Source organism: Pristiophorus japonicus, chromosome 15 (assembly GCF_044704955.1).
Source record: "Pristiophorus japonicus isolate sPriJap1 chromosome 15, sPriJap1.hap1, whole genome shotgun sequence".
NCBI lineage: Eukaryota > Metazoa > Chordata > Chondrichthyes > Pristiophoridae > Pristiophorus > Pristiophorus japonicus.
Window position 1 is genome coordinate 80,595,533 of NC_091991.1, and position 21,519 is coordinate 80,617,051.

General features: G+C 45.6%; 1 protein-coding gene across 1 annotated transcript in view; it reads right to left on the bottom strand.

Moving 5' to 3' along the window:
- The window catches only part of cntn1b (contactin 1b), a 1,027,096-nt gene that overhangs the window by 116,239 nt on the left and 889,338 nt on the right, over positions 1-21,519 (bottom strand). The window contains exons 22-23 of the mRNA XM_070900643.1: positions 7,021-7,207; positions 5,362-5,474 (exon numbers count right to left, since the gene is read on the bottom strand). Of these exons, the coding sequence (XP_070756744.1) occupies positions 5,362-5,474; positions 7,021-7,207 (300 nt within the window). The remainder of the gene's footprint in view (positions 1-5,361; positions 5,475-7,020; positions 7,208-21,519) is intronic.

The following is a 21,519-nucleotide window of genomic DNA, read 5'->3' on the forward strand; positions in this document are numbered from 1 at the left end:
TGATCAAAAGCTTGAGCGAAGAGGTAGGTAGCTAGATTTAAAGTAGTGTTTTAAAGGAGGAAAGAGAAGTACAGAGGCGGAGAGATTTAGGGAGGGAATTCCAGAGCTTCGGAGGAGGATGGTGGAGCTTTTGAAATGAAGTGGGATAACACCTGAACAAAGGGAGCCATTAACAATGGTAAAGAAAGACTTGCATTTATATAGCGCCTTTCACGACCATCGGACATCTCAAAGTGCTTTATAGCCAATGAAGTACTTTTGGAGGGTAGCCACTGTTGTAATGTGGGAAACGCGACAGCCAATTTGCACACAGCAAGCTCCCACAAACAGCAAGGTGATAATGAACAGATAATCTGTTTTTGTTATGTTGATTGAAGGATAAATATTGACCAGGACACTGGGGATAACTCCCCTGCTCTTCTTCAAAATAGTGCCATGGGATCTTTTATGTCCACCTGAGAGAGCAGACGGGGCCTCGGTTTAATATCTTATCCAAAAGACGGCACCTCCGACAGTGCAGCGCTCCCTCAGCTCTGCGCTGGAGTGTCAGTCTAGTTTTTTTTCAGATCTTTCTGTCTTTGTCTGCAATGGTTGTCACCTGCGAAGGAACGGCAAAGGCAACACTCCAGATGTTCCCAGACACTCCCGCCCCCAATGGGACGGAGCTCCAGAAAGTGCCATACATGGCACGGGTGTTGACTCCCATCCTGGTCAATTGGCTCAGGGTAAATGCCAGGACCGAGTGGCATGTGCAAGGCCCCCTCACCTGCCTTCCCAGCTCGCCAGCAATTGCCAAGCGAAAGTAATTACTCTCAATCAATTCTGGGTGTGGGAAGATTAAGAGTGAAATGCCTGTTCTTTTTGCACCAATTTTTAAACAGAGTGATTATTTGCACTAGTGTTTTGAGCGACTTTCTGCGCCTGTGCCTCCTGGATTCCGCCCCCCTCCTCCCGTGCATGAGTAGACCCCTCGAACCCGGCACTGGAAGTCGGGGCCTGTATTGTGAGCTGGAGTTGTGCCACATGGAGCTGTATAGCTATGGATTATCTAGCTATGGATTATCAAGCGATCGATTATCTTAAGGACTTTTGCCTAGAATATCGCTGTGATTATCTAAACGAACATTTTCGCTGCCAGACAGGATAGAGCTCCCCCATCCCAACCCAAGTTTCTGATCCCGCCCAGCCCCTAGTTCATGCCCCTCTCAGCCCAAATTCCTGACCACCCCAGCCCAATTCATGTACCCACCCACCCCCCAGCCAAATAGGCAGTTTTTTTTGGAAAACATTTTATCAGAGACTCGCACCTGCTTAAAGTGCACTTCTGACTCTGTTGGAAGGAGGTACCGGCTGTTCCTAAGACGCGAGACGGCAGGGGAAACACTGGTGACCGTGGGGTCAATTTTCCACATTGCCGATTTTTGCCGAAGTTGTAAAGATACGTCCGATTTTTTAGTGGCCGACTGCGCCCCAAAAATAAGTTGCCAGTTTCGCTGGAATAAATTTTGAATTTGGAGCGGCACAGATTGTCCTTAAGCTCTGTGAGTGGAGATTAAGGTCAGCGCCGAAAAACAGGTTGCCAGGGTAACGAGGGACACACTGAAGGGCTGAGGCTGCAAAGTGAAACATACAGGATGCAGCAAGACATAAGCAATTGTAGATCTCTGGTGCCGCTGCTATCCCGAGCCCCCCCGGCCCCCCACACCACCGCCCCCCGTTCCCAGCTCTTCTTCCCTCTCTCTGAAACCTAACTTTGCTCCACTAAAACAATGGCGCCTTCGCAGCTCTGATTTTCTTAAGTGCAGGTAAGGTTTTTCAGAAGGGTGCACTGCGCCGTTTTTGAAAAATTCCTAGTTGGCCAAACTCGCTTAAATGGCCTGAAATGGCACTGCTGGCAGTCGGCACCCCCAGTGACGTCCAAAAATCGGGAACTAAAAAAATCAGGAACTAAAAAAATCGTCCATAAGTAGTTTACGATGGTGCAGAAACCTTGGCAAAACTTGCAGATTTAGGTCTGCTCCAAAAAAAACAGCGGATGCAAAAGAAACAGCGCAGAATGGTGGGGAAAATTCAGCTCCAAGCGACTGACATCCTTGGAAGCTTGGTCAGCCTCGGTTCAGGGGTAAAACTCTCATCTCAGAGAGAAGATTCAAGCTCCACTCCAGAGACTTGCACACAGAACCTGGTCTGATACTGGAGTTCTGCAGTGTCAGAGGTGCTGTACTTGGGATTAGTGGTTAAACCGAGGCCCCGTCTGCCCACGCGAGTGGATGCAAAAGATCCCACGGCACTATTGGCAGAAGAACATGGGAAGTCTCTGGGTGTCCTGACCAACATTTATCCCTCAATCAGCATCACTAACACAGATTAGCTGGTAATTTGTCTCACTGTTGTTTGTCAGATCCTGCTGGGCCCCACATTGACTGCCATGTTTCCCTACATTACACCAGTGACTGCACTTCACTGGCTCAGAAACACCTTGGGACGTCCTGAGGATTTGAAAAGCGCTATATAAATGCAAGTCTTTCTTTGTTGCACTTTGATTCGCTGGTTTGCAGAATCGAAGAAGGTAATAGATTTGCACAGCTTCAAGAGAAAGGAGCTAGCCCAGCTGGACTCGAGCTGATCACTATCCGAGAACATGAATAAAGGCAGCTTGTTCTCCAGACAACAGGGGTGTGCATGGAGAGCATGGAATTTTCTTACCACAACCCAAGTTTTTTCCTCACAAAGCATAGACTTCATTTTCAACAAGTAATTGTATCCGGCCTTTCCTACCCTACTTTGCTGCCTTGCGGTTTCATGAGATTATTTTTTTTCTAACAACCAATTTGTTTTAAAAACGATTTTGTGCAAGGAATTCTGCCGTGTTCTTATCCTGACTTGGGTTTTGTGTATAACATTCGTCGGCAGCAGAGATCACGCAACAATTTCCAGCGGGAGCCCACTCCGGGCAAACAGTGGGTGGAGCCATCATACTGCCCGCCGATTGGTCGAAGTGGGCCGCAGCGAGAGGCCCGAGTCATTTTCATGGTCGGGCCTCGTCACAATACCTGGGGTGGGGAGGGGTGGGGGCAGCAGGGAATCCGACGGTTCCTCCATGGAGTTGATTTGGAAGTCAGTGGGTAAGGAAATCGGGGAGAGGAGAGCCTCTGTGCGGCCAGAGGTAGGCCTGAAGATTTTTGTTAGGCCAGGGCCATCATTCGAAGAGCTCTTTTGTAATGATTTTTGTAGGCCAGGTGCATTCACCTCCTGTCAGTTGTGGCTCAGTGGGTAGCACACTCACCTCTGAATCAGAAGGTTGTGGGTTCAAGTCCCACTCCAGGAACTTGAGCACATAAACAAATCTAAGCTGACACCAGTGCAGGGCTGAGGGAGTGCTGTACTGTTGGAGGTGCCGTCTTTCAGATAAGACGTTAAACCGAGGCCCTGTCTGCTCTTTTAGGAGGGTGTAAAAGATCCCATGGCACAATTTTGAAGATGAACAGGGAAGTTATCCCCGGTGTCCTGGCCAATATTTAACCTTCAATCAACAGAACAAAATCAGATTATCTGGTCATTATCACATTGCTGTTTGTGGGAGCTTGCTGTGTGCAAATTGGCTGCCACATTTCCCATATTACAACAGTGACTACACTCCAAAAGTATTTCATTGGCTATAAAGCGCTTTGAGACGTCCGGTGGTCGTGAAAGGCGCTATATAAATCCAAGTCTTTCTTTAAAGACCCTGATACCTTGAGGGGGCCACCGTTCCACGGTCCCTGGCAGCCCTCCAGTGTCGTCCTGTTCTTCATGTGTGAGCTTGGCCAGTGCATGGTGGCCGTCCATTTGACTGTAGCAGGGCCGTGTGCCTGCATTTCTCGGCAGGGGATCTCAGCTAGCGATTGGGAGCAAGAGCCCCTGGTTAATGTTTCCCTGCCCTACCCCAGGGACACCGAGGCCCACTTGTACCACCCTCACCCCCGCCGAGACTGTTTAACTCAACACAGACGAGGGACATTTGGTGGAGTGTTTACTGTGGAACTATCAGGGAAGCTGCAAAATACTCAGACCCTAAAAGTGTAATGGGATCATAAAGGCTCAAGGGATTGGAGGGACAGGTGGAGTTGAGCAAGATAGATCAGGGCTGTTGAGTCAGAATAGAAGCTTCCTGTTCTAACCTGCAGAGGTGCCCTGGCGATTATGAGGAGCAAGGAAGGAATTGTCCGGGTGAACTGGACAGAGCTCAGCACAATGTGCAAGTTTCCTTTAAAGCAAAGACTGACACCCCGACTTCATTTCCTCTCAGTAGTCCATAGATATTTAATGAATCCCCAGACATTCCATAGCTATCTGATCAAAACCCAAGCATTCCATAGCTATCTGATTGATACTCAAGACTATTTTGCTGCTTTGTGGTATCACCTGAAATTTGTTTAAAAAAATGTTTTCATTAAAATTGGTTTCCACATAACTTGGTTGTATCATAACTTGGGCTCTATGAAACATTTTCTAATGAGGAGATCAAGCTCAGTCACATTTTAGAGGTAGCTGCAGAATAATGAGATGTAACTGAACTTAAGTTATCTAAAGTTCCGACATTACAACAGTGACTACACTCCAAAAGTACTTAGTTAGCTGTAAAGCACTTTGAGACGTCCGATGGTCATGAAAGACGTCATATAAATCCAAGTCTTTCTTTAAAATCAAATTTTTAATTGCGTTCTTGGTCAATTGGATGCATGCATTAATGCAGCTGTGCTGTGAAATCAGTGACTAAAGGGTAAATGCTAAGATCTCACACTTCTAGTTAGGGCCGTGCTCAAAGGGAGAACAGGTTGGAGATGAAGCTATGACAGCAGCAGTCAGTACCTTCAGAAGAGGAGCGAGAGAGAAATGTGGGAAAGCAGGGAATAAAAATGCAAAGGAGTGCATATTTCAGAGCAGTGATTGTTTTAACATTCGTCCTGTCAAATCAACAGGGATAAATCCCAGCAGTTTTTCCAGTCCCTTTCATTCTCTTCCGTGCAAAATGGAGCTGCTATCATCACCCAAAACTGAAAAGGAACATGAGCGGACAACTGAAACCGGTGCTGGTGGGTCCCCAGACGCATGGTACAGCAATACCTGTGGCATGGGAATGAGAATAAGCTTTATACAAACAACACACACTGCACGGAATCTTGTGGGCTGTGAGGCTGATTTATGTCAGACTGGGGAGACTGATGACAGCGGACAGACCAGCCGAGGTGACCTCTCGCTCAAGGATTTGTCCCACGAGGATTCTGGCTGATAATCGAGAAAGAGAAGGACTGGAATGTGGATAATGGGGTTTCCACAGTCTGAATCACCGTTCACACGATTGCTCGACTTGTAACGTACCTTGTAGCCTTCCACGTTTGACTCGTTGTCCAATGGCTTGACCGCTTCCCAGGAGATCTTGAAGTGGGTGCCAACCAACGTGGTGTCGATTATTCTTGGCGGCTTGCTGGGAGCTGGAGAATAATTAAATTAAATTCAGATCAGCAGTTTATAATTGACAGGTTACACCAGAAGAGAAAGAACAGGTTCCCAGAGGGGACTGCGATGTAGTCAATGAAACTTTAAGAGATAGCTGTGCTCAACTTTAGAACTGCCGGGATACTGAACAGTGATGGGAAGATATTTGGGAATTTTCAGACAATTGATGTCGAGCAGATATCAACAGGGACTGCAGCAATATCGACTGCCAGAAGACTCTTGTACTGCAACAAGTGTGGTTTTGCCTGTCGTGTGAACTTTTTGCCATGTTCTTTTTGCATTTTTCAGTTCTGATTCTACTCTGAGATTGGGTCGGGGCTGCAACATCAGTGTGCCCCGGCTGGTTCGGCAGGAGGATGGGGTGGGTGGAGTTGAGCAGGGTGTCAGCATTTCCTACCTCCTGAGCACTATCCAGCGCTGGGAAATTCAGATAGGAATTGGATGAGGACAGCTTTGGTCTCGCCTGTGGTGCCCTGCACGGTCAAATAACCTTCTGGTTTAGATCAACCTGTGAAGAATGGCCAATTGGGTGAGGTACTGGGAGGCAGTGAAGAATGCCACAAACTGTGTTGCTGCAACCTCTTTGTTTCTGAATATGGTGCCGTGTCCCGAAAGACTTCTCCCATAGCTCGGGAAGGTTATTCAGGGAGCAGGAAGGTTAGTCAGGGAGCAGGAAGGTTATTCAGGGAGCAGGAAGGTTATTCAGGGAGCAGGAAGGTTATTCAGGGAGCAGGAAGGTTATTCAGAGAGCAGGAAGGTTATTCAGGGAGCAGCTAAACATATAAAGCTCAAGGAAGATCTCGGTTAGGTGCCCAGCCTGTGGCGAATGATCTGATCCCAGCTGAGGAGGGGGAGTTGGAGATGCTGTAATTGGCTGGGCCAATTACAGCACCCATCGGCCAGACTTCTCACTCCTGATTACTATGCAATGCCTCCGTCTGGAAATACACTGTCATGGGATCGGGAAGTTGAGCAGCTTTTAACGTACCCTTCAAGCTTGGCCTCAGAAGATGGCCATTTTAAAATAAATAAATACTTGATACCACACAGCACCTGATCACTAAACTATCCCAAAGGACTTCACAAAGAATTTTCCAGCACAGTGTGTGTATGCACACGCAACAGCCAATGAAGAATCACTCCTCAATCAGCAGTAAGATGTTAACCTGGGATTTTTGGTGATGCTGTTGAGGGAAAAATATTGGCACAGGCCTCCTGTTCTTTAAATTGTGCCACGGGATCTTTAATATTTACCCAAACAGGCAAATGGGACCATAGTACAACATCTCATTTGAAAGATAGCACTTCTTCCAATGCAGCATTCCCATAGCCAACCAAAATGAAGAGCTGAAGTCCTGGTTTAGGACTTGAATACCCAACCTTCTGGGCCAGAGGTGACAATGCTACTAATTCAACCAAGCTGACACAGCAGAATTTTGGATGATAAATGGTACAGCAATTGACAGCCACATCTTTACAACAAGCGATGCTAAAATCACACATCACTGAAGCGATACATACGTGCTTTCTTTGTAGTGATTGCGATTTGTCTATTGGCAGGGCCAGCTCCTGCTTTGTTGTAGGCCCTGACTTCCACATAGTAGCGTGTGTGGGGTTTAAGGTCTCTGATTCTGGCTGTCGTGTTATATCCGATTGTTCTTACTCGCTGTGCGGCTGCCTCGGTGTCGATGACCCTTCGGTACCTGATCTGCAAAGAGAGTGGAATAATACAATTGGGAGCAATTAGTGTTTGAAGCAGCTTTTGCTGTGGTTCAGTGAACTCAAGTGATGAGTGGTCCAGCCATTGAAGGGAGGGACCCGTTTTGTGTTGAGTGTGCCAGTGGGGAAGGGCGATAAGGGTGTTACAAATGGCTGGGGAGGGGGAGAAGGGTGGGTGTGATAGGAACATTACAAATGGCCTGAGCATCCCTGGGTTAAGGGAAGAGTATATCAGCCAGAATTACCCCTGCTGACTGCCACACAGCGACACCTGTTGGTAGGGCATGTGTGCGGGCATCCAGTCAAGGACAGGCTATAGTGATTGCCATGTTCACACTGAGCATCAAGGCTCACACAGGAAGAATAGTCATGTGGGCAAAAGTACTGGAAAATATCTGCACCTTTTGCACTCTACCTCAGCAAGGATCAATGCGTTTGGGGAAAGTGGTGGGGAGGAGGTCAGCAACCACCCGTCCTCGCCCACCAAATTCTCAGAGTCGAGAAACGTTTTCTCTTTAAGCATGTTGGGATAGTTTTAACTGAACCCGCCCAGGAGGATACTGACAGGATCAGAATGGTCGCCCATTTCACACGCTGCCCGATTTTACTCTCCAGTGACCTAGCCGGACAGGTTAGGTTAAAATGACCCATTAAGTGTACCTTTCATCCTGTTTTGTTCTCTGACACTGTAGGTTAAAGTGTCCGCTTTTCACAAATAAAGATCCGTAACTTTGCAGAAATTAATAGACTCAAATTAAGATGGTGCACACAATGTTTCTGCCAAAGTTTCTGTGTAATATGAATTTGTTAGCAGGACACAAGGTAACCAGGCAACCACTATACATCTGTAACAGTGATATTCTCACAATTCTCAACAGCTAAAGTGACACTAGGCTAAGATAAAATCTCATTGTTTGCCCAGCACAGAGCTTGGTTAAAAAGGTCAGAGATGTACAAAAGCCTGCTTCACTGAACAGTGCATGAAGTCTCTCGGCGGCAGCACTGTTGAAATGCAGGTTGAACGTGGTGTGATTGGACCACAGCCCATAAACCAACCTCAGACACCAAGAGCAAAGCAGAAGATTACCGACTCAGGAGAACTCGAGACTGACCACTGCGAGGACCTGATAGGAGGACCACAAGAAGTTTTGTGCCTTGAGAAAGAGCACCGAGGTAATGCAGGAGTATTACCATGTGCTATATGGAGATGAAAGCAGTACATGGGGTATTGTTAAAGCTGTGAGTGAAGTATAGGCAGTGTGAAAATAATCACATTAATGAACGTAATACACATTCACATATCAGCCTCTCATAATGTGGAAGACATACATGGCTTTTCTTTCAAGTGTGAGTTATTGAAGAAATTCAAATGAATGAATGTCACGCCAGGTGGCACATCAGCCTCTCTTATTAATTCACACTGTTCTTATGTTTAAAGGCCAAATTACCACGGAATAGGAGGGCAGAGAGTGGAGCAGATGGTAATCCATTCCAGGAGAAGCCTTTGACAGTACAGGCGCAGAAGACAGTGGAATTAGAAGGAAGGTGCTGGCCCTCGGAGGTTGCAGGGGTGTGCAGACCACCTGGTACATATCATACTAATCGCACATTCTATCACCGGCACCATATGTTGCATCAACGTGTCCAATCATACCGATTGGTCACGAGCCCTTCACAAAAACACTGCACCTGAATGTCTAATTACGTGTCAATCCTAATAATATTCCCCATCTGCTCTTTTCACAAATCATGGAGAAGTCTTTAGGGTGTAGGTGTAGAAGAATATTCACCCCTGCACCGGCCAGCATCACCGCATTAGCATCACGCAGCAGCCCAGACATTTTGCTGCCTCAGAGAGCTGTGGAAGCTGGGTCATTGAATATATTTAAGACAGAGATAGACAGTTTATTAACCGATAAGGGAATAAGGGGTTATGGGGAGCGGGCAGGAAGTGGACCTGAGTCCATGATCGGATCAGCCATGATCGTATTAAATGGCGGAGCAGGCTCGAGGGGCCATGTGGTCTACTCCTGCTCCTATTTCTTATGTTCTTATGTTCATGCCCATTATTTAGTGATAAGAATGAGGCAGCACGGGGTCAAGTGCTGATGCTGAAGGGTTGGCGGAAGTGGTCCTTGCTGCTGGACCAGCATCTACAGAGCAGAAAGTCCTTCATAAGATGTCTCCGGATACAAACATTAATAGATTTGCTTCACAGCGGAGGCTGTTGCAGCACATTCCTCACACTGAGCATGCCCTTAGTGTGACAAAATGTTGCATTTGGTGCCTGGTGTACTTGGCTCTGCCTTTTTATCTTGGTACGGTCAAGTTAAAACCAAATGTACTTTAAAGCTAGATGCAATTTCCCCACATCAGTGGTTCTCAAATTTTTTTAGTTGAAGGACTCCTTTTACAAATGGATTAGCAATCATGGACCCCCCCCCTCACCCCCCCCCATCTAAATTATAATACAATACAATACTCATAATAATAAAAAGGAGCAGGAGTAGGCCATACGGCCCCTCGAGCCTGCTCCGCCATAATATGAAAGTGCTGCATTTAAAGAGTGTTTTATTAAAGCATCATTCCTTTGCTTATGCCACATTTGCCGTTACCACCTCCCGGCAAAATTAAACTGAATGAAACTAAACACATTCAATAATAAAACTACAGCCTGCAGTTTCCATAAAAGCCAATCCTCAGTTTATATTTATTTACTATTTTTATCGTTTGTTTTATGCATGTCCATAAATTTTCTCTTTTTTAAAAACTTGTACACTTTATTTGATAGCCAGCGATTTGTTGGCTACTGATGAAGCTATATCATTAGAAATTATTGCATTTAGCTCATTTTGGGGGATTTTTAGACACCACTGCAAAAAAAGATATATCGTATATTACTAACGAGAAAGAAATTCTATTACTGATTTAAGGACCGTTTTGCTAACCATTTCCCTTATAGTGAGATTAGTTCAACATTAAAGTATGTAGCTTTTATTGTTGGTTATTTGAGATAGGATGTAATGCACATAATGGGCCAGAGTTTGTGGTGGGTCTGAGAATAAGCCTTTGTACCACCACTGAAATCGCACGCATGTTCGGGATTTCATGCACTGTATCCTTAACTTGCGATCTGTCAACGTACGCATCGACAGATCATCCGCATGGCCAAAGAAAAGCAATTGCTGGCGCAGAGTTGGGCTATTTGTGCACCAACTGCCCAGCAATTGCGTACGAACATTTTACGGTTGATGCAAACAGGCACCGGGCCTGTTTGCATCAGCGCAAGGGGATACCTCAGGCATGTTTTAACCATTTTCATCTCGGAAATTGGATAATTTAATTGTATCACATGAGTTTTTCTTGTTTCTGTGAAGATTGGAGTTTTAACGATGTTGATAACTATTATCAGCAAATTAAATTTTTACTAACAGAACTAAGATGTAATGAAATTGGTGGAATGAAGCTCATTAGGAATTACATTCTAATCCTGTAAAGTAATTGTAATTAAATCTGATTACGGGATTCCCTACAAAAATGATGTGAAATCTAATCCTGTTTCCTGATTGGAGGACCAGGCCCACGTGATCCCAGGTAGTCTTCCGCACAGGCTGCACCCTGGGATCCTTGGGCCATTGCGTTGCCCTCCAGCACACAGCGTCAGACAGCAAGTTTACGAATAACAGCCCCCCATTAAGTAAGTGTATATTCTTTCCGCAGGCCCCCCAGTGTGCTCTGGAGCTTCGCAGTGGACCACAATTTTTAGGCCAATGCTTTTAAATTAATATGCATTGATATCATCAAAAAACTTAATCATAAACATGCTTGCTTATTTAACACAACTGGTGTGACTACTAGTCTGCCAAACATCCCTAATTCCCTGTCTTGGGGGTTTGAGTGCAAGTTGCTGAATTGTATCGGGCGGCCTTTGCCTGTTCGAGGAATGGGTTGTGTCATTGTATAGGAATTCCGGCACACTGTAGGAGTGGTGAAATCTACATCAGTGCTCATCTACAGTTTATACATCAACTTAAATGAATAATTCCTAGCTGGAGTTCAGCACAACAGGTGAGTTGTGAGTCGTTACAAACTTAATGTTGACACCTATGGGAGGCATGTTTGAGTTTAAGATGTTTTTAGTCCTGTTTCCAAAATTTGAATTTGCAAACATCATTTATAAGTGTTAAGTATAAACGTTTACTATTGTAAACTGTCACCAAATTATTCAGTGATGTATCAATGTTTTACGAAAGCACATGGTATTGGGGGTAATGGACTGATGTGGATAGAGAACTGGTTGGCAGACAAGAAGCAGAGAGTCGGGATAAATGGGTCCTTTTCAGAGTGGCAGGCAGTGACTAGTGGGGTGCCGCAAGGCTCAGTGCTGGGATCCCAGCTATTTACAATATACATTAATGATTTAGATGAAGGAATTGAGTATAATATCTCCAAGCAGATGACACTAAACTGGGTGGCGTTGTGAACTGTGAGGAGGACGCTAAGAGGCTGCAGGGTGACTTGGACAGGTTAGGTGAGTGGGCAAATGCATGGCAGATGCAGTATAATGTGGATAAATGTGAGGTTATCCACTTTGGGGGCAAAAACACGAAGGCAGAATATTAGCTGAATGGTGGCAGATTAGGTAAAGGGGAGGTGCAACGAGACCTGGGTGTCATGGTACATCAGTCATTCAAAGTTGGTATGCAGGTATAGCAGGCGGTGAAGAAGGCAAATGGTATATTGGCCTTCATAGCAAGGGGTTTTGAGTATAGGAGCAGGGAGGTCTTACTGCAGTTGTTCAGGGCTTTGGTGAGGCCTTACCTGGAATATTGTGTTCAGTTTTAGTCTCCTAATCTGAGGAAGGACGTTCTTGCTATTGAGGGAGTGCTGCGAAGGTTCACCAGACTGATTCCTGGGATGGCAGGACTGACATATGAGGAGAGACTGGATCGACTGGGCCTTTATTCATTGGAGTTTAGAAGGATGGGAGGGGATCTCATAAAAACATATAAAATTCTGATGGGACTGGACAAGTTAGATGCAGGAAGAATGTTCCTGATGTTGGGAAGTCCAGAACCAGAGGACACAGTCTAAGAATAAGGGGTAGCCACTTAGTTCTGAGATGAGAAGAAACTTCTTCACTCAGAGTTGTTAACCTGTGGAATTCCCTACTGCAGAGAGTTGTTGATGCCAGTTCATTGAATATATTCAAGAGGGAGTTAGGTATGGCCCTTACGGCTAAAGGGTTCAAGGGGTATGGCAAGAAAGCAGGAAAGGGGTACTGAGGTGAATGATCAGCCATGATCTTATTGAATGGTGGTGCAGGCTGGAAGGGCCGAATGGCCTACTCCTGCACCTATTTTCTATGTTTCTATGTTTCATTCCAGCTCTCTAATTTCATTCAATGACGTATGTGGCTACAAAAGACAAGAGCGATCTCTCCATATTCATCAAATGAGAGCGTTTTTTCTTTCTGTGCAATCCTTTGAGTGAAGGAAACAAGGTGGGGCAATCTATCCCTCCATCCATGAACAACTTTTGATGTTAGGTGTAAGGCCAGTCATTCTTGGGAAGCACTTTCACATTATTTCACAGACCCCATGGAAAGTATCTACAGACCTGGACCCTAGTTTGAGAACCACTGCTCTACAGTACAAGTGACTACACTTCAAAAGTACTTCATTGGCTGTGAAGCGCTTTGGGCTGTCCCGAAAGATGCCAAATAAATGCAAGTTCTTTCTTTGAATGTAAATATAAATTTTATAATATTACAAAGGATACAATCCTCTGCCTGTAGTCAAATACTTGAAGGTTTATTAAGGGTTAAGTTAACCTGAACATAATCACAGCCCACACTAAGATCACATTGCTCACATTACAGTGTCACCCTCCAAATGTCTCCCTTCTTTATCTCCCAATTCGCAGTACAATGGTTTTGCTTTTAAGCTCAGCTAAAAGGCCATTACATCACCCCATCCATGACCCTTCTCCCACTCTCAGTCTCCATTCTGCCGTTTTATAGTCTCGAGTTGTACAGAAAAACATTGGTGTTTTCGGGTTGAATGACTCTGGGGCCTTTTCTCCGAGGTGAACTTCAAAGGGTGCCAGGAGTATATCTCAAAAGCATGTTGCAGGTTCTTCTGAGGCCATCTTGAGAGATTTTGTGGGGCAAAGAAGAAAGAACCCCTTATAAAGTTATTATTAAAGACATCAAAATTATTTCAGATCGACTATTACCGAAGGGTCGAATATTTATTATTTTCTATATTATATGAATAGTTATGTTATGTAAACTACTATATTATCTTTGCTTATACTGCTTATGTTATTTTTAATCAATCTATCTGGTATTTATTGCCTAATCCACATGTTAATAGAGTGTTTTTCTACTGCTTTCCCAAGTCTAGGAGATTGTCAGAGAGCTTATGTCACATCCCGTAAGTTAAGTTTAGTGCTTTTTTAAAAACTTCCATGCTCATCAAGGTGAGGGTAGTGAGTGCTTGCGAATGCCAAGGTCAGGTACAGCACAGAGTAAATCTCCCTTTAGTCTGCCCCAACAACATGGCTCAGCTCTAACCTGAAAGAACACTCTCTGCCGCAACACTGTGATGCATTCCATTTCCATTTCCCAGATCTGCCAGCTCGGAGAGAGACTAACCAGTGGTGAATCAGGGGCGCTTCTGTGCTTTGGGTCTGTGCTCACTCGGAATGGGCTTGAGACTGCCGAAGCTCATTTCACATCGGACCCTCACAGCCAGCAGACAGGGGAGATGTTCACCCATCCGTCAGAGCTGGATTTGTCCTGCGGTCCCAGAGGTGAAAGGCCTTAACCGACCGTGTCACCTAGTTCTTGGTGAAAAGAGTTTCTGTGTGACTATGACTCGATATTTGGGCCTATCGGTTTGAAGGGAGTGTGGGCTCACTTACAGGAGTGCTTGTGGGTACTCAACACAAGAGAACTATCTGAGTAAAAGGCTAAAATGGATAACACTTGGCTTCATTCCCACAACAACACAAGGGATGAATTAAAGATTGTCTTTGCAGCATTATGACATTGCGGAGGCTGCAACACCATTGGGAACAGTGATGACCAAAATAATGTAGGCCATGAACACAGAAGTAGATGCGTCTCTCATGTATGCTGCCATGAATACTTTGGGATGACTTTGACTTGTTTGGAGACAACCATCAGGGAGAGACTTAGTGATTACACAGATGCCCGATGATCTGTACTGAGGAGAATGCCTCAATTAGTGGAATGCATGCCCTGCTTTATGCTTCAGAGACATGGACTATATATAGTAGGCACCTCAAAGTACTGGAGAATTACCACCAACGCTGCCACCGCAAGATCCTGCAAATCCATTGGCAGGACAGACGGACCAACGTCAGTGTTCTCGCTCAGGCCAACATCCCCAACATCGAAGCATTGGCCACGCTCGATCAGCTCCGCTGGACTGGCCACATTGTTCGCATGCCCGATACTAGACTCCCAAAGCAAGCGCTCTACTCGGAGCTCCGACATGGCAAGCGAGCCCCAGGTGGGCAGAGGAAACGCTTCAAAGACACCCTCAAAACCTTCTTGTAAAAGTGCAACATCCCCACCGACACCTGGGAATCCCTGGCTCAAGACCACTCAAAGTGGTGGAGAAGCATTGGGGAGGGTGCTGAACAGCTCGAGTCTCTTTGCCGGGAGCACGCGGAGGTCCCGCATTGAACTCAGTCATCTTAGAACTCATTTTTAGTGTGGAAGCAAGTCATCCTCGACTCCGAGGGACTGCCTAAGAGTGTTAACACCATGAATTAACAGATGTTTGAGTTTTAAATGTTTTTAGTCCTATATCCAAAATTTGAATCTGCAAACATCGTGTGTAAGCGTTAAGTATAAGCTTTTACTTTCATAAACCGTCACCAAATTATCATTCAGTGATGCATCAATGTGAACCGTTTTACCATAGTACTTTATTCCAGCTCTCTAATTTCATTCAATGATGTGTGTGGCTATGTGGCTACAAAAGACAAGAGCGATCTCTCCATATTAGTCAAACTAGAGTATTTTTTCTTGCAATCCTTTGAGTGAAGGAAGCAAGGTGGGCCAGTCCATCCCTCCATCCATTAACAACCCGGGAATCCCTGGCCCAAGGTCGCTCAAAGTGGAGGAGAAGCATCTGGGAAAGCGCCGAACACTTCGAGTCTCTATGCCGGGAGCCAAGCGCAAACAGCAGAAGGAGCGCACAACAACTCACCTGTGACAGAGATTGTAGGTTCCGCATCGGACTCATCAGTCACCTGAGAACTTATATTGGTGTGGATGCAAGTCATCCTCGACTCTGAGGGACAGCCTAAGAAGAGAAGCATGGAGAACCACACAGCTGCAGTCCAGTGACCATTATCGCCGGCTACAGTTCTGGTCCTACACGTATGGCAGCAGCCCATTGCCTCAGAAGGCACAGTGATTTCAGCAGTATACTCCTGATCTCTACGCAGATACACCAGGATGTCACTTAATTCTTATGGTTAACTTTAAGCGAATGCCACAGAACTGCTGCAGAATGACAAGTTCAAGCAGCATTTTTCGACCAGTGAATGTGGAGGTGCAGCTTATATACTAGTGCAAGTGATCTTTTTCTTTGGAGCGTAACAGTCACAGGTGCGATTTATAGGCCATCTTTTAACGCCCATTTTTCTCCCCCAACGGACATCTGCTCCAACCCTTAATGATTCCATTATGTTTTCCAGGCTGTTTTAATACTTGAAATATTAGTGTTTAAGTTGGGCCACGACATATTACTGCAGTGGATCATCACAATAACCTGCTTTTGATTTCACACACTACTGAAATATTACCGATGAATTATGTTGCCAGAGTATAGCTTCTTACAATTTAAGTGTTATTTATAATGGCATTGTTACAGTGTTGTGAAGCCCTGCTAATGGCGAGGTTATTAAACTTTATAATATATAGTAGTTAGTAATGTTTCCTGAGGTCAAACACCTAAACAGGAAAAAGCTGCAAAGACTGCAACTGCTGTCTGACGATTCCAGATTCCTTCACTAGCTGTTATGCATTAGGAATAATAAAGAGGCCCAGGGTTTGGGGGTCTATTTGGTTGATGCAAATTACTTCTTGCGATCTGAACCACACGATTGGATTTTCGCCTTTTCACTCACTTGCAGACAAACTACTAGTTTGTTAAATAGGACAGGCTTGTTAAAGGTGATCTCCAAAAGGGCACTAAAAATCCAGAAATTTCATAGAAACATAGAAACTTGGAAAATAGATGCAGGAGTAGGCTATCCGGCCTTTCGAGCCTGCACCGCCATTCAATAAGATCATGGCTGATCATTCCTTCAGTACCCCGTTCCTGCTTTCTCTCCATACCCCTTGATCCCTTTAGCCGCAAGGGCCATATTTAACTCCGTCTTGAATATATCCAATGAACCAGCATCAACAACTCTCTGCGGTAGGGAATTCCATAGTTTAACAACTCTCTGAGTGAAGAAGTTCCTCCTCATCTCAGTCCTAAATGGCTTACCCCTTATCCTAAGACTATGTCCCCTGGTTCTGGACTTCCCCAACATCGGGAACATTCTTCCCGCATCTAACCTGTCCAGTCCCATCAGAATTTTATATGTTTCTATGAGATCCCCTCTCATCCTTCTAAACTCCAGTGAATACAGGCCCAGTCGATCCAGTCTCTCCTCATATGTCAGTCCTGCCATCCCAGAAATCAGTCTGGTGAACCTCCGCTGCACTTCCTCAATAGCAAGAATGTCCTTCCTCAGATTAGGAGACCAAAACTGAACACAATATTCCAGGTGGGGCCTCACCAAGACCCTGTACAACTGCAGTAAGACTTCCCTGCTCCTATACTCAAATCCCCTTGCTATGAAGGCCAACATAACATTTGCCTTCTTCACCGCCTGCTGTACCTGCAAGCCAACCTTCAATGACTGATGAACCATGACACCCAGGTCTCGCTGCACCTCCCCTTTTCCTAATCTGCCGCCATTCAGATAATATTCTGCCTTCGTGTTTTGGCCCCCAAAGTGGACAACCTCACATTTATCCACAGTATACTGCATCTGCCATGTATTTGCCCACTCGCCTAACCTATCCAAATCACCCTGCAGCCTCTTAGCGTCCTCCTCACAGCTCACACCGCCACCCAATTTAGTGTCATCTGCAAACTTGGAGATATTACACTCAATTCCATCATCTAAATCGTTAATGTATATTGTAAACATTAGAAGAAAATGTGACTTAATCAGTCAGCAGAATACAGTTTGATAGACCTTCCTGTTTTAAAAACAAAATAGCAATTCATCAAGAGCAACCAAAATGGCTGCCTCTTTTTACGTAGGGGTCGTTTGTTTAAAAAAATATAATCTTTCACTCTCTGTCTAAGAGAGACGTTTTAAATATACCCGCTCACTCTGTGGCTCTGTCGAGAATTGCATCGCACGGTGAGGTTCTGAGCTGTCAGAAGCAGGAAGAGACCAAGTCCGAACCCTGGTCGATTTCAAAATTCTCATCCTTATTTTCAAATCCCTCCATGGCCTCACCCCTCCCTATCTCTGTAATCTCCTCCAGCACCACAACCCCCCTCCCCCCAGCCGCCCTCCCAAAGATGTCTGCGCTCCTCTAATTCTGCCCTCCTGAGCATCCTTGATTGTAATCACTCATCCATTGGTGGCTGTGCCTTCTGTTGCCTAGGCCCCAAGCTCTGGCACCCCCTGCCTAAACCACCTCTCTTTCCTCCTTCAAGACGCTCATTAAACATACCTCTGTGACCAAGCTTTTGGTCACCTGCGCTAATTTCTCCTTATGCGGCTTGGTGTCAAATTTTTATCGCATAATACTCCTGTGAAGTGTCTTGGGATGTTTCACTATGTTATAGGTGCTATATAAATACAGTGCTGTGCGGTGAGGACAGGTTGGTGAAGGACCTTTGTCTTACGGATGTTGAGTGTAAGGCCCATGCTTTCGTACGCCTCAGTGAATATGTTGACTATGACTTGGAGTTCAGCCTCTGTATGTGCGCAGACGCAGGCGTCGTCCGCGTACTGTAGCTCGACGACAGAGGTTGGGGTGGTCTTGGATCTGGCCTGGAGACGTCGAAGGTTGAACAGGTTCCCACTGGTTCTGTAGTTTAGTTCCACTCCAGCAGGGAACTTGTTGACTGTGAGGTGGAGCATTGCAGCGAGGAAGATTGGGAAGAGGGTTGGCGTGATGATGCAGCCGTGTTTGACATCGGTCCGGATGTGGATTGGGTCTGTGGTGGATCCGTTGGTAAGGATCACGGCCTGCATGTCGTCGTGGAGCAGGCAGGCCACATTGCTCGCATGCCAGACATGAGATTACCAAAGCAAGCGCTCTACTCGGTACTCCTTCACGGTAAGGTGGGCAGAGGAAACGTTACAAGGACACCCTCAAAGCCTCCTTGATAAAGTGCAACATCCCCACCGACACCTGGGAGTCCCTGGCCAAAGACCGCCCTAAGCGGAGGAAGTGCATCCGGGAGGGCGCTGAGCACCTCGAGTCTCATCGCCGAGAGCATGCAGAAATCAAGCGCAGCAGCGGAAAGAGCGTGCAGCAAACCAGTCCCACCCACCCTTTCCCTCAACGACTATCTGTCCCACCTGTGACAGAGACTGGGGTTCTCGTATTGGACTGTTCAGTCACTTAAGAACTCATGTTTGAAGTGGAAGCAAGTCTTCCTCAATTCCGAGGGACTGCCTATGATGATGATGATATAAATATAAGTTGTTGTTATTGTTGTTGTTGCTGGTCTGTGCCGAGTCCGCTGCCATTGTTCGGATTCTCCTCGGTATCCTCCAGTTTGGCAGGGAAATTTAAAAAATTTGGCTTGGATTCCTGTTCCTGCTCCCTCTCCAGGGGCTCACATGTAAGAGCATGCTGCGTGCATGCACACTTGTGTACATAGATGGGTATCGTTAGAAGAAAGAAAGAATTTGCATTTATATAGCCCTTTTAGAACCTCAGGATGTGAAATGTTTTACAGTCAATGAAGTGCTTTTTTTGAAATGTAGCAATGCAGGAATTGTGGCAGCCAATTTGTGCACAGCAAGCTCCCACAAAGAGCAATGTGACAGTGACCAGATAGTTTGTTTTACTGATGTTAGTTGAAAGATAAATATTGACTAGACACTGGGGTGAACTCCCCTGCTCCTCTTCAAATATCCCCATGGGATTTTTACATCCACCTGAGAAGGCAGAGGGGGCCTCGGTTTAACACCTCATCTGAAAGGCGGCACCTCCGACAGTGCAGCACTCCATTAGCACTGCACTGGAATGTCAGCTTCGCAGGTCTGGAGTGGGACTTGAACCCACAACCTTCTGACTCAGAGGCAAGTGTGCTACCCACTGAGCCACAGCTGACACCTGGTTGGTCTACGAATCGTTGGTCGGCAAAAAAAGATTGGCTCTTGTTCCCGCCATGGTCGACTTGCCACTGCCCAAGCAGCTACTTGGGGGTGAGGTATAAATAGATCCCAGTGCCATCGTTATCAATCTCCATTGTGAGGATGACTTCCTCTGGTTGCTATGTGAGTAACATTGTAAACAAACACAGGAAGATTTCCCTGGGACCCTATTCTCAGTGAAGTCGACAACATGTTGTTTTTGAAACTGATGTGACTTCCTAGTTGTGGTCTCAGGAATGCAGACGCGTTCAAGATTAGGCTGCCTTCAGCAGCACTGTGTTGGACGTCTGGTCCCAGTACATTAAAAAACTTAACACAGCTTTAATGACGAAAGTTATTAGCAAAGTAACACAGGGACATTAGGAACAGGAGTAGGCCACTCAGCCCCTCGGGCTTACTCCTCAATTCAATTGGATCATAGTTGATCTGTATCTCAACTCCATTTTCCCACCTTTGCTCCTTATCCCTTTACCGTGCAAAAATCTATCGGTCTCGGTCTTGAAAGTTCCAACTGACCCAGTACCCACAACTTTTTGGAGAGAGAATTCCAGATTTCGACAACCTTTGCGGGGAAGTGCTTCATGCTTTCACTCCTGAATGGCCCAGCACTAATTCTAAGATGATGTCCCCTTGTTCTCGATTCCCATCACCAGAGGAAATAGTTTCCCCGTACTCACCCTATACTGCTATAACTTGCACCGGCCCCACAAACACAAATTTGCATTTTGTGAGTTCTGAGCTTGGATCAGTTTTATTATGTTATCCAATGCCCCACGTTCTACACTATGTCAACTCTATGTGACAAAGCCAAGTTGTCAAAGTAGTGACTTTAACAGAGGCACATTTCATTTAAATTGGGTTGGCAAGAAAATCAATTTCACTAAGCACCGCTGAAGCCCTCATTTGCGGCTAAAGAAAATCTTGCATTTCTATAGCGCCCTTCACGACCTCAGGACATCCCAAAGTGCTCTACAGCCACTGAAGTACTTTTTGAAGTGGAGTCACTGTTGTAATGTAGGAAACGCAGCAGCCGATTTGCGCACAGCAAGCTCCCACAAACAGCAAGACTTATCAGCCTGAAATCTCCTCTGCACTCAGTTATTCATCCACAGCAACCCATCATTGCCAAGCTCCACTAGCCCATTGTCTCCCAGAGAATCGGCTTTGAGATCTTTGTTCCGGTCTTCAAATTCCTCCATGGTATCGCTCAACCGAATCTAAATGACTTCCTTCAGCCTTATGTCCTTGCCCATAGCCTCTGCTTCCCTGAAACTGGACTACTACTTGTCCCCGGTGAATCCATCAACTACTAAGCCCTTGGTCTCCTGAGATATCTCCCAGAACTGCTTGTTCGGATACTTCCTGCATTCCAAAGCCTTCCACAAGTCACTCTCTGGTCCTTCCTCAAAATCTTTCCTTTCTCTAGATCAGCGTCCACATTTTCCTGTTTGTTAAGTGCCCTGAGCTGTTACAGTTAGACATGGAATGCTACACAAATGCAGGTTGTTGTTGTTGCCTTGCCTGTCTCTGAACAGACTGACAGTAGCAATGCCGAGTCCACTGGTCTGGGATTGTGGGAGAAAAACCTTTGAGGATTGTGGTGCAACTGCCCTCTTCCACTCCAAACGCTCTCACTGTAAGACTGTGCACTGGTGGTGGCACCCCCCTTTTCATTAAATGATATCCAAGTTTATTCTGAAGTGACGGTTTCAAGAAACTGCACCATTTAATCATTAGAAAATGCAATACCTATTAATTTCCATTGCTAAAACAACTTAATTATTTCTTCTAACAGTCGTCTCAAAGAAATTTCCTGCTCATTCCTATGGGAGCCAAGTACTTAAGTGCTTCTCT